Source organism: Mus musculus, chromosome 5 (assembly GCF_000001635.26).
Source record: "Mus musculus strain C57BL/6J chromosome 5, GRCm38.p6 C57BL/6J".
Classification (NCBI taxonomy): Eukaryota; Metazoa; Chordata; class Mammalia; order Rodentia; family Muridae; genus Mus; species Mus musculus.
The window spans coordinates 127,622,139-127,635,155 of record NC_000071.6 but is presented as its reverse complement, the minus strand read 5'-3'; the positions used below and the strand labels follow the sequence as shown (position 1 = coordinate 127,635,155).

The following is a 13,017-nucleotide window of genomic DNA, read 5'->3' as shown; positions in this document are numbered from 1 at the left end:
CCTCAAATTCAGAGAACCACCTGCCTCTGCCTTCCCAAGTGCTGTGATTAAAGGTATATCCTACTGTGCTTGGAGATATATATATATATATATAAATTTTGTGCACTTGTATGTGTCTATGTGGGGATGGTGTGAGCACAGATTCCCAGGAGGCCAGAAGGGAGTGTTGGATCCCTGGGATCTGGCTTACCAGTGGCTGTGAGCCTCTAGACATAGCTGCTGCAAAAACTGTGTGCTTTTGAGTCTTTTTTTTTTCTCTATACCTGAACCCCTCTTTTTAATATGGGTGGTGGGATTTGAACTCAGATCCATATGCTTTGGCAACAAGCACTCTTCTTCACTGAGCTATCTTCCCAGCCCCGGAGACGTGACGTTTGTCTAGGAAAGTCAGTTCTTATGCTGCAAGCAGAGAGTGTCAGTTTCAAAAGAATGGGGGTAGAATTTTCAGGTTTTATGGTTGTTTTCTGGGAAAGAGGGCTCAGATTTCTATGACTACTTTGGGGAAGAGAAATTCTCTTTGTATTTTGTTGTTGTCCTTTGCTTGCTCTATGTAAGAAAGGGTTGGAGAGATGGCTTGGTGGTTAAGAGCACTGACCGCTCTTCCAGAGGACCCGGGTTCAATTCCCAGCACCCACATGGCAGCTCACAACTCTCTGTGACTCCAAGATCTGACACTCTTACCCAGACATACTTGCAAGCAAAATACCAATGCACGGGGCTGGTGAGATGGCTCAGTGGGTAAGAGCACCCGACTGCTCTTCCGAAGGTCCGGAGTTCAAATCCCAGCAACCACATGGTGGCTCACAACCATCTGTAACAAGATCTGACGCCCTCTTCTGGAGTGTCTGAAGACAGCTACAGTGTACTTACATATAATAAATAAATAAATCTTTAAAAAAAAATACCAATGCACATAAAAAATAAAAATAAATAATGATTTAAAAAAGGAAGGGAACAGGAGATGGGAATATAGGAGGTCAGCTTCAGACTTTGGCATCACCCAATAAATATTCTGAAGGAATCATTTACAGTCAATCACTGATCTGTGAGTCTACAACTTTATTCCAAGGCTATGCGAGCTTCTCACTAAGCCCACCAGGGCCTTCCCTAACCACAGACTATCCCCCTAGGAATGGCACACATCCTCCAAGCCCTCTTCCCCCATGGGAAGGGGCATACAAACTTCTGGGTTAGCGATTGATTCTACTTTGTGACGACCTCCATGCACATGATACATTTGGGCATGTTTTCCACTATTTCATTCATCCGTGATCAAGTCATTCCGGAGAATCTTGGACCTTTCCCACCCACACAGTCAAATGTTAGCTAAAGGTGCTTAATGTTTAAATGGTAATCGCAAATACAATCTCTTCCTCTTACCATGTGCACAAGACAGCTGGATAACTGTCTCGCCAACCTTCTGTTTCTTGAACAGCTTAAGTTAACATTGGCCTCGGGACCTGTGGGTGCTTTCCCTCTGATCTTAGCTTACAAGCTACTTCTGCCGAGAGCCCAGCCTGGACCTTATCACTTGAAGGAGCCCCTCCAACGCAAAGGTTATATTGTTTTGGTATTGCTTTGCTTTGGAGATAGGCTCTCAAGTAGCTGGAAGTTGACAGTAGCAGAGGATGCCCTTGAACTTCTAATGGTCCTGCCTTCAGCTCCCAAAGGCTGGGGTTATCAGCATGTGGTCATGTACAACCGCACCTCCTGGGTTTATGCACTGCTGGGAACGGAACCCAGGGATTCACCTATGCTTGCCTGGCACTCTATCAAATTGGCCACACCCCAGCATGGTTTTATTTGCTCCATGGTCCCAATCGCCCTGGAATGATTTACCCCTGTGTTTACTCTCCTTGTAAATGACTTGCACTTTTCTACTGGAAAGAGCTCAGTCCACAGAGAGCCCGAAGAGTGACTGAATTAGAGGGAGGGGAATCTCACACAATCACAACACTATCACCACTCCGGGGAAACTTCAGGTATGCATCTGCCCGCCTTTGGTTGTTCACTGTGATCTTGAGAGGAACTGTAACATTTTTTTTAGCTTGAAGACTCAACGGCTCTTTCCCATGATGAGGAAACATACCCACTGGGGGCGGGGGGGGGGGGGGAGCCATTGGGAAATGTCTTGAAGCAAGTGGAAGGGGAGGGAGAGAGCGCGCGCGGGGGGCGGGGGGGAGCGAGCAAGTGAGCACGGGCACGTAAGTGTCTGCTTTTCCAATGATTCAGACCAGCCCGGTTTGATCCAGGCAACCAGATGGCCAGAGGTGAATGGACCCGCCTTCCCTGCCTTGTCCTGGCTCCAGGCTTCCGTCCCAGGTAAACATACAAAGCAAAAAGAGGCCTAATTAAATAAAATAAGCTGAGCGTTCAGAAGAGAACCAGGTAGGAAGTGCGGGCGCGGGGGAGGGAATGGCAGCAGCCACGGAACTCGGACCCTGAATCTCCGCACGTGCTGGAGCATCCGATGCACCGGGACTCTGCGTCTTTCCAGCCACGTGGGTCCCCGCTTCTCATCCCAGGCCACTCTGCCCAAAGCTCAAGTCTGCAGCGAGGCCTTTGCTGAGCCTCTGGTTTCCCCCACCACCACCCCGCGTCCCAGCGCTGGCCCAGGCGGCCTCTTTGCGGCATCCTAGGGCACTCACAATAGCCAGACAGGGCAGCAGGCAGCTGGAATCAGAGCTGCAGCCCCTCGCGCCCGCACCTGCGCCTACAACCCGGCCGTTTGTGCACGCGCGGCTCCGGCGCCCGGCCCAGTCCGGCATCCCCACGCGAGGGATGCTCAGGTCCCCGCAACATACCGTAGGCGCCCAGCTGTGACCGCGTTGCCAGTGTGAGGCCTCAGTACTGCCAGGAACAGGAGCCGCATGTCGTCGCTACCGCCAAGAACTGGGCCACCAGGCCCGGGCGGAGGGGTAGGGGTGGATTCGGTCCCGCCTGCTGTTCCAAGGCGGAGCCCGCAGGTTCAGGGGTAGGGAGGGGAGGGGAGGAGGGAGGGAAGGCAGGGAGGGCAGGGGAGGGGACACGAAGGGAAGGGAAGGGAGAAGGGAGATCTGGGGGCCCCGAGGGGACCTGAGGAGACTAGCGGGTGGGGGTGGGGGTGGGGGTCACGAGACCAGGTGTCAGACAGCCACGAGCTCAGAAAGATGGGAGGTGGGGGGAGGTTGTCCACTCTTCAGGCACCAAGAACATAGGTTGTCCTGTGACTTCCCCTCGTAAAGATCATGAGTTGGGCTCCTACATGCAACATAGTGGCTGATACAGAGACTGCTCCCCCAGAGACTAGGACCAGGTGAGGTGTAGGTACAAGACCACATGTGGAGAGGGGACTTGAGCTTCACTTTGCATTGAGAGGACCCTAGACCCTAAGGATGCCCTGGACTCTATGTATGTAGGCAGTCCGTCCTTTTGTAGACTCTGGCTTCCCCAAACTAAGTTCTGTGAACTTCCAGAGAAAGAGTATGGAGAACCAAAATAGAGAAGGCTGTTATGGAGCTGGCTGGGTTCAGGGATGTAGGTTTGCAATTCCAGGAATACAGAGACTGAGGCAGGAGGATTGCTGTAAGTTGAAGACCAGCCACAAGATTCTGAGGAAAGGAGGGGAAGTGGGGGGGGGGGGGCACCCAGCAGCCCTGGATTTCTTGCTTGCTAGACTCTTCTTCCAAGCGTTAAGCCACATCCACATCCGCAGCCTCAGGCAGTTTTTGAGGAGTGTGGTGTAAGGCTAGGAAGTCAGGTTTGTGCAGAGCCCAGGGCTCAGAGCCTCCTGCACTAAATACACCTGAGCAGGAAGGGTGGGAAGAGACAGTCTTGTGACAGCGTGACATTTGGGTGAATTCATGGCGTTTTACAAAGACATGTGCATTATTTAAAGCCCATCAATATTATAGAACCAATATTCTAAGCATAGCCCCGGAAATTAATCTCTTCCCATCCCTGAAAACTCCCTAACAACTTCAAAGAAGAAAGAGTAGGTGCCTGGGTCCCTTGAGTAGCCTTCTCCCAGTCCAGCTTCGTAACACACTGGTCTCTGATTGTCAATGGACAAAGCCTGCCTCTGCAGGGGAACACTGGACCCACTCTCCTACCTATTCACAGGGGGGAAGCAAGGGAAGGTTGGTTGGTTTGTTTGATTGTTTGATTGTTTTTTTTTAATCATATAATTACCTGATTCTTCCTTCTCTCCACAGAAAAGACTAATAGGACTTGCTCTTTTCTTTTCTTTTCTTTTCTTTTCTTTTCTTTTCTTTTCTTTTCTTTTCTTTTCTTTTCTTTTCTTTTCTTCCTTCCTTTCTTTCTTTCTTTCTTTCTTTCTTTCTTTCTTTCTTTCTTTCTTTCAAGTTTTATTTTTGAGTGTGTGCATGCGCGCGTGCATGTGCATCTGTTTAGGTGCCTGTGGAGGCTAGAAGAGGTTATTGGATCCTATAGAGCTGGAGTTACGAGTGGTTGTGAGCTGTCTGATGTGGTTCTGGGATTCAAACCCACATCCTCAGTAGGAACGGCTCCCTTCTGCTCCAGCCCCCCAGAATTTATTTTTGAATCTGGAGATGTCTTCCAGGCGTCTTTTGACTGCCATAGCTCAACCCATCACATTCACATTCCGGAAGGAAGGAGAGAAGGAAGGAAAAATGATGCCCTCAGAGTAGCACATCTCATTTTTCAGGCATACTTCTGGAAATTCACCGGGACCCTTGATGGTGTTCTTTTAATGACGACGTGAGTGCTTTGAGGTTGCAAGGAAGCTGGCCAAAAGATGAGTGTGTGGTGCACACTGTCACCCTCGGCAAAGCTTGTTTATCAGAAAAATGGGAGGGGAGGTCTGAGGTCACCTCTGCGATCTAATCTGTCTACAGAGGAACAAAAGAAAATGTATAATGATCTCTGTTGGTGCAAGCTACGTATGGTGACACACACTTATAAACCCACCTGCTGGTCAAGACACTAAAGCAGGAGAGTAGAAAGTTCAAGGCCAGCATAGGTAACTTGCTGAAACTCTTGTCATTTTGAGTTTAGTTTGGTTTGGTTGAGACAGGGTATCACTATGTAGGACTTCTGTCTTGGAACTCACTCTGTAGACCACCAGGCTGGCCTCAAACTCAGAGATCTGCCTGCCTCTGCCTCTCCAGTGCTGGGATTAAAGGCATGGGTTTTTGTTTTGTTTTGTTGTTTTGGTTGGTTGGTCTGATTGGTTGGTTTGATTTTGGTCTTTTGAGAAACAAGGTTTTGGCCATCCTGGAACTCAACTCTGTAAACCAGAGTCAGCGATCCAACAACCTCTACCTCTTGAGTGCTGGAATTAAAGGTGTTCGCCAGCACCATCCCACCCCTATCCAAGGTATGTTTTAAAAGTAGGATTGAAGCTGGTATAAGGGTGCATGCCTTTAGTCCTGGCATTTTGGAGGCAGAGGCAGTGAGAACTCTTGAGTATGAGGCCAGTCTAGTCTACAAAGTGAGTTCTAGGCCAACCAGGAATCCATAGGAAGAGTCTGTCTCAGAAATCAAACCAAAATACACAAAACAAAAACCTATGTCCTTTCTACCCCTAGGCAGCAGAGAGGCATTCTTTGGGTTCTAGAGAATAAATCTTAAGAGTCAGAGTGCACTTGGAAGGCAGAGGCAGGCAGATTTCTGAGTTTGAGGCCAGCCTGGTCTACAGAGTGAGTTCCAGGACAGCCAGGACTACACAGAGAAACCCTGTCTCGGAAAACAAAACAAAACAAAACAAAAAGTCAGAATGTCATCTGGACATGCCCTCTGGACATTCTAGGACAGTGGTTCTCAACTTTGTTAATGCTCTGACACTTCAAGACAGTTCATGTTCTGATAACTCCCCAATGGTAAAATTATTTTCTTTTTCTTTTTTTTTTAAGATTTATTTATTATTATATGTAAGTACACTGTAGCTGACTTCAGATATACCTGAAGAGGGCATCAGATTCCATTACAGATGGTTGTGAGCCACCATGTGGTTGCTGGGATTTGAACTCAGAACCTTCAAGTGAAAAGTCATTGCTCTTTAACCGCTGAGCCCAGCCCTAAAATTATTTTCATTGCTATTTCATAACTGTAATTTTGCTAGTTATGATTTTCATAATGTACATATCTTCTATGCAGGCTATCTGATATGTGACCCCTATGGGGTAACGTGACCCACAGGTTGATAACCCCTGCTCTGGGAGCACCTGTTGGCTCCCTGCTGGTGGTGGCTGTCAACATTCTTCCTTTGGTAGCTCCACCACCCCAGGTTCCACCACCTGGTGCATGGCCCCGTCTCTGCTAGCTGTCCCTTGGTCTCCCTCCATCTCTGCTAGCTGTCCCTTGGTCCCCCTCCATCTCTGCTAGCTGTCCCTTGGTCCCCCTCCATCTCTGCTAGCTGTCCCTTGGTCCCCCTCCATCTCTGCTAGCTGTCCCTTGGTCCCCCTCCATCTCTGCTAGCTGTCCCTTGGTCCCCCTCCATCTCTGCTAGCTGTCCCTTGGTCCCCCTCCATCTCTGCTAGCTGTCCCTTGGTCCCCCTCCATCTCTGCTAGCTGTCCCTTGGTCTCCCTCCAGAGGTGTTTCCTAATGCATTGGGGAGATGCACTTGTCAAGAAGATGCTGTGTCTTCACTCTAGTTCAGCGTGTGCACTCAGTGTCGAAGGAGACTAGAAGAAGATGTCAGAGCTGGAACTGGAGTTCTAGGTGACGATGTGGGTGCCCTCGGAATCAAACTCTGGTCCTCTGCAAGAGCAGCTGGTGCTCTTAATCACTGAGCCGTCTGTCCAGCCTCCGTGTTCTGATTTCTGATAGGAGGCAGTGCTACTCTTAAGTGGGTTGGCTAGGCTCGAGTTCACATTGGATGTTCCTGGAATATAGGTGTCCCATCAAGTAGGAGAGGCTGACTTAGCTTTTGGGACCCACAACTTGGACAGGCCCAAGGCGTCAATTAATTCATTGGTAAAGTGAGTAAAGGCATAAGCAGATGAGCTCATCTTTCATGGGGGCTCTCATATGATCGTCTTAAGTAGGTAATAGAAAAGGGCCCAGGGGCAAATACGTTATGGTAGGAACTGTAGAAATTATTGTGGGGGAGGGGAGGCTGCTGATACTACTCTAGCTGCTTCTAATATAAGGCTCTTCAAATGTATGCAAAGGGGGGGGATCTGTTTTCTTTTTGATCATAATGTGTGCTCAGATCATTTTCTAGCTCCTAGCACTGGAGCGAACACAAAGTTGTGTCTCATCAACCCTGAAAAGACTATTGTACTGCGCGCTCCGAGGGTCTGCCGCCTTCAGACCTGGCTCTGTAGTCAAAAATCAGCACTTGGGTTTTGTTTTTTTTCTTTCGTGCTCATCATGGGCCAGGCAGCCACGTGTCTGTTGATATCAAGAACTTTGAGCCTTTCTGTCATTATTCAGCCCCGTGATGCTGTAGGCTGTGGGTTGCTGTGTGTGCGTGCATGTATGAGTGTGCAGTAGTGGGCGACAGAAAAGAAGAGAGAAAGACAGAGAGAGTGAGAGACAGAGAGACAGAGAAAGGATAAGGGAGGGGGAAGAGACAGAAGAGTGGAGGGTGGTGGATATTTCTGAACACATTCACACTCTTCTTGCATGAGTCAAAAATCACATACAATCCCATTACCCTAAGAAAACCACTATTGTGGATGTGAAAGGTCCTGCACCGGCTGGTGGTTTAGAACCCCGGATCCCCAGCTGGTGGCGCTGTTGCTGGTTTTTTTGTTTTCGGTTTTCCGAGACAGGGTTTCTCTGTGTAGCCCTGGCTGCCCTGGAACTCATGTTGTAGACCAGGCTGTCCTGGAACTCAGAAACCCGCCTGCCTCTGCCTCCCGAGTGCTGGGATTAAAGGCGTGCGCCACCACGCCCGGCCTGTTGCTGTTTTTGAAAGACTGGGGAACCGTTTAGGAAGTGGAGCCTCTATGGAGGATGTGGGCTGAGGAGGGGTGGGGGTAGGGGTTCAGTGGGCCTTGAGTTTTATAACCTGATCCTATTTCCTGTCAGTCTGTGCTTCCTCACAGACTGTCCAGGGATCAACAGGCTCCCACCGCCATCCTCCCTCCTCTGCCATACACCTTCTTGGTTGTGATGGGTTACTCCTTCCTTCGTGTTTTTGAGTTTTGTGGATCTTAGAACATGTTCCCAGCAATCCTCCTGTTCACGGGGTGACGACTGTGTGGACCTTGTTTCAGGCTCTGAATTATGCTCTGTCCCCCACCCCCACCCCCACCCCTGAGAGCCCTCAGCTGCAGGCTCTACTCCTTGTATCCTGTACACAGGAATCTAAAAATCAAGAAGCCCTGAAGCCTTCCGCTTACACATCCCGTCAACTTATATACTCGTTTCTTTGGTTTCTCTATATAAATATGTATTTGTGTTAATATTTTGTGGACGGGTTCATGGAATCCAGACCGGCTTCAAGCTCAGTGCACTGGTTAGTCTTTTTTTTTTTTTTTCCAACTTGACACAAGCTAGGGTCACCTAAGAAGAGGAGCCTCACCTGAGAGAATGCTTCCATCAGATTGGCCAGTGGGCAAGTGTTGTAGGGCGTTTTCTTAACTGATGTGGGAGGGTCCAGTCCCCTGTGGATGGTGCCCCTGTGCTGGTGCTCCTGGGTTGTATGAGAAAGCAGGCTGAGCCATGAGGAGCAAGCCCCATTCCTCCGTGGCATCTGCTTCAGTTCCTGCCTCCAGTCTCCTGCCTTGAGTTCCTGCCCTCAGTTCCCTGCAGGAGAGACTGTGGCGTGGAGGTGTAAACCTCATACATTCTTTCCTTCCCAGTCATAGTCGTCATCTTCATCATCATTGTCATCATCATCAATTTTGGATTTTCAAGACAGGGTCTCTGTCTCTGGGTAGCCTGGGCTTTCTAGGACTCTGTACACCAGGCTGGCCCCAAACAACAGAGATCGGCCCACCACCTGACCTTTGTCAGTGTTTTAAAACAGTACTAGACAGCAAATGTCTTAGTTTCTGTTTCCTTTGCTATGATTAGACACCATAACCAAAAGCAAGTCGGGAAGGGAAGGGTTTATGTGGCTTACATTTCCACATGGTAGCCCTTCGTGGAAAGAAGCCAGAACAGAAACCCAAACAGGGCAGGAACCTGGAGGCAGGAGCTGATGAAGAAGCCATGGAGGGGTGCTGCTTACTGGCTTGCTCCTCAAGGGTTGCTCAGCCTTCTTATAAAACCTAAGTCCACCTGCCCAGGGCTGGCACCGCCCACAGTAGGCTGGACCCTCCTACATCAATCACTAAGAAAATGTTCCACAAGCTTTGAAAGGAAAAGTAGTGGCTCAGGACCCCCAAGACCAAGTTGTAGATGTACTTGTCCCAAAGGGACAGAGGACAGGGAATAAGAGACAACGACAGGAGATAGAGGATGAGGGAGAAGGGAGGGGAACAAGGGAGATGGAAAGGGATATTTGTCTCCAAGGGACAAAGGATGGACTCTGGATAAAGAGGGGACAGAAGTGGCCCATAGGCAAATGTTGGTTTATAAAGGTAAAGGGGAAACCCTACATTAGGATGAGATGTTCAACTTTAACTGAGCACGCTAATTAGGTGAGCCAAAGGGAGCTTTGGATGGCTGGACTTTAATACTTTGATAGCTGGACCTTGGTCATCAGCCTCAGGAGGAGGAAGTGGTCAAATAAGGGAATAGACCTTGGTGGCTGGCTTTAGGAATGTAACCTAATGGCTTTTAGCAAGGCAGAGGGAATGAAAAAGAAGGGCAAGGTCTACCAGAGCTGTATTCCAGCTGCTCAGAGTCCCATCAGGCCTGCCCCACAGCCTGATCTTATGGAGGCATTTTCTCAATTGAGGCTTCCTCCTCTCCAGTGATTTTAGCTGTGTCAAGTTGACATAAAGCTAGCCAGTATAGCAAATAAGGACACTTGCCTATGCATCCAAGGATGGCCTTGAACTTGTGATTCTCCTGCCTATACCTTCAAACCACTGGGATTCCGGGTATGTATCCTCATGTGTGATTTTCTGGGGTGCTGGGGACGGAACCCATGCATTGTAGACAAGTGTGCTACCCACTAAACCACACCCCTAGCCCCAAGGATAGAACACCTTTGTTGATGCTCTGCATGGGTTGGCGTTTGTCCTTGCTGCAAAATGAGGAGGAGCCAGAGATGGTTTTGTATCTAATACGTTCTTGTTTATATTTAGTAACCACGGTAGCCAGGCTGAGTGGGATGTCTTAGTGTGTAAAAGCACCCGCCTCCATCCTGATGACCTGAGTTCAGTCCCCAGGACATACATGACGGAGAGGGCCGAATCCTATGAGTTGTCCTCTGACCTCCCCATATATGTCCTGATACATGTAATGCTTCCCTATATACCCTAAAATAAACAAACAAACAAACAAACAAATAAAAATTTTAAATTTCAAATAGGGAATGGAGAGAAGGGCTCAATGGTTAAGAGTGCTTCCTGCTCTTGCAGAGGACCTAAATTTAGTTCCCAGGACCCACATTAGGTGTCTCACAACCCCCTGTAAATCCAGCTTAAGGGGAAGTGATACTGCCCTTCGGGTGTGCCTGCACTTGTGTACGTACCCACAGACAGACACACATTTAAATGTAATTAAAACTTTTTTTAGGTCTGGGTTGCTGGCTCCTTACTTAAGAGTGTGTACAGTTCTTCCAGAGGACCTGAGTTCAATTCCCAGTACCCATATCAGGTGGCTCACAACTACATTTAACTCCAGCTGCAAGGGATCTGACACCTCTGGCTTCTGTAGGCACCTTTTTACTTATGTGTACAAGCTTACACACATGCAAGTGCACACACACACACACACACACAAATAACAATAAAATTTAAAAAATTAAATACTTTTGGTAGGCAAAATTATACAACAGGTCCAAATTGGGACAAACCTTCTCCTGATGGTTCAGGCAAGAGCTACTGCACAAATTCCCAAGGACAGAAAGTGTGGCTATGCAGTTTCTTCACCGTAAAATAGGAAGACAATTCCCTGGGGGAAACAGTAGGTCCTAAGCTGATATGTGTGTGTATTGGGGAGAGGAAGTATTTATCAGACCAGAATTAGTATAAAAGTTGTAATAAAGGATTAGAGAGATAGCTCAGCGGGGAAAAGCCCTTACTACATTTACAGAAAATGTGTTCTCTTCTCGGCACTCATATTTGTGGCTCACAACCACTAGTGTAACTCCAACCCCAAGAGAGCCAATGTCTATGGTCTCCTTCACAGGCGACTACATTCATGTGCACATAACCCCACACAGACATATAGACATAATTAAACAGAAAAATTAATCTGTAAAGTTATGAAATAAAAATAGACAAGGTGGACTGAAACTGTAACTTTAAACCCTGTTCCTATGGCGGTGATGCCCAGACTTCTGACTTCTGAGGTGGGTGTTGATAAATCCCATTGATTATCAGCAGCCTGCGTTCCTCAATTTGTTATTTAGTGATACAAAGGTAAAAGCGAGTTCTTCTACCTCTCAGTCTCAGCCCTACAAAATTATTTGAATACAGAGCATCCCAGCATCCACATTGCTAGAATTCATTGTATCAGTGTGTAGCTGGTAGCTGTACCCATTGCTCTTTCCAAATACTGAGGCTGCTTTTAGCAACACTGTAAGGAAACAGTGTAGAGCCAAGTCTGTGATCCAGGTCTGCAGTCTGCAACCTTTAATTGGGCTGAACTCAAATTCTCCCCAACAAGGGGTCCATCAGCAAAGCTTTTTCCTGGCTACAAAAGGTGCCTTCCCTTTGAATTGTAAATTTACTGATTCTTTTGACTGAAGTTTTCCTGAAAGGTGTTTTCTTTTTTTTCCCCTCTTTGTATGCTGTGTGCCCATTACTTGTGTCAATTGGAAGGTTTGTTGTTTTTATTCGTTTTCTTGAGACAGGGTTTCCTCTATGTAGACCAGGCTGACCTCGAACTCACAGAGATCCACCTGCCTCTGCCTCCTGAGTGTTGGGATTAAAGGGGGTGCACCACCACCAAAATTTCCTTTTAAATCGGGGATGAATACATAGTTGTTTATTGTCTCCTCAGAAGTTTTGTAAAATGGCTTCTACTGCCATCAAGCTTCAAAAAGAGTCACCGGCTTCTTTGCGTTTAAAAAAATATTTTGCCTCTCTTATTTTAATATTTCTTCTCCTGAGACTTTAGTGGCCCAGAGTGTGAGGTTGCTTTTTTTCATGTTTAGTAGCTTTTCCCAGGAGAATCAAACAATTGTCCCTTTTCTCCCTGAGTTATAAATCCTTTTATTATTGTGAGCTTTTTAAACCTTTTAGTTATTTAATGTGTGTGTGTGTGTGTGTATGTGTTTGTGTGTAGGCATGCCCGTGCCACAGCCCATGTGTACAGATCAGAGGGCAACTTGTGGGAGTCAGTCCTCTCCTTCCATCACCTGGGTCCCAGGGTGCAACTCAGGGCGGTCAGTCTTGGCCGCAAATGCTTTTTACTCACTGGGTCATCTTGCCAGCCTTGGGCTTACTTACTGTTATATCTGTGCTTCAAGACTTCCTCATTGTCTTTGTCCTCGTTAACCTTTCCTAACAGTCTAACCTAAAACACACATACATTTTAGCTGCAAACTACATGGCCTTTATGTTAATAAAGTAAGCAAAACCTTTGGAGACCACGTCTCATGTAGCCTAGCATGGCCTTAAACCCTCTCTGGAGCTGCGAATCACCTTGGCTTTTCTGCCTCCACCCCCCACCCCCCAGTGCTGCCACCACACCAAGGCTGAGATTATGCTTAAGAAATTACAAAGTGGGGCTGGAGAGATGGCTCAGTGGGTAAGAGCACTGACTAATCTTCTGAAGGTTCTGAGTTCAAATTGCAGCAACCACATGGTGGCTCACAACCACCCTTAATGAGATCTGATGCCTTCTTCTGGTGTATCTGAAGACAGCTACAGTGTACTTACATATAATAATAATAATAATAATAATAATAATAATAATAAATAAAGAATTAGTCACAAAATGTAAATTATTTAAAAAAAAGAAATTACAAAGTGATAATTAGG

The 13,017-nt window shown here is 47.5% G+C and overlaps 2 protein-coding genes across 8 annotated transcripts in view; one reads left to right on the top strand and one right to left on the bottom strand.

The window, feature by feature from the left end:
• Positions 1-3,086, bottom strand: part of Glt1d1 (glycosyltransferase 1 domain containing 1) — a 77,305-nt gene extending 74,219 nt beyond the window's left edge. For 2 of the 7 annotated variants that reach the window (XM_006504309.4, XM_011240843.2), the window contains exon 1: positions 2,805-3,086. In XM_006504309.4, the coding sequence (XP_006504372.1) occupies positions 2,805-2,872 (68 nt within the window). In that variant the 5' untranslated portion in view covers positions 2,873-3,086. The remainder of the gene's footprint in view (positions 1-2,804) is intronic. The other 5 variants (XR_377057.2, XM_030254573.1, XM_006504310.3 and 2 more) reach the window with 5 other exon arrangements.
• The window catches only part of Slc15a4 (solute carrier family 15, member 4), a 38,748-nt gene continuing 27,594 nt past the window's right edge, over positions 1,864-13,017 (top strand). Inside the window, exons 1-2 of the mRNA XM_006504272.4 lie at positions 1,864-1,982; positions 2,233-2,322. Of these exons, the coding sequence (XP_006504335.1) occupies positions 2,275-2,322 (48 nt within the window). The 5' untranslated portion in view covers positions 1,864-1,982; positions 2,233-2,274. The remainder of the gene's footprint in view (positions 1,983-2,232; positions 2,323-13,017) is intronic.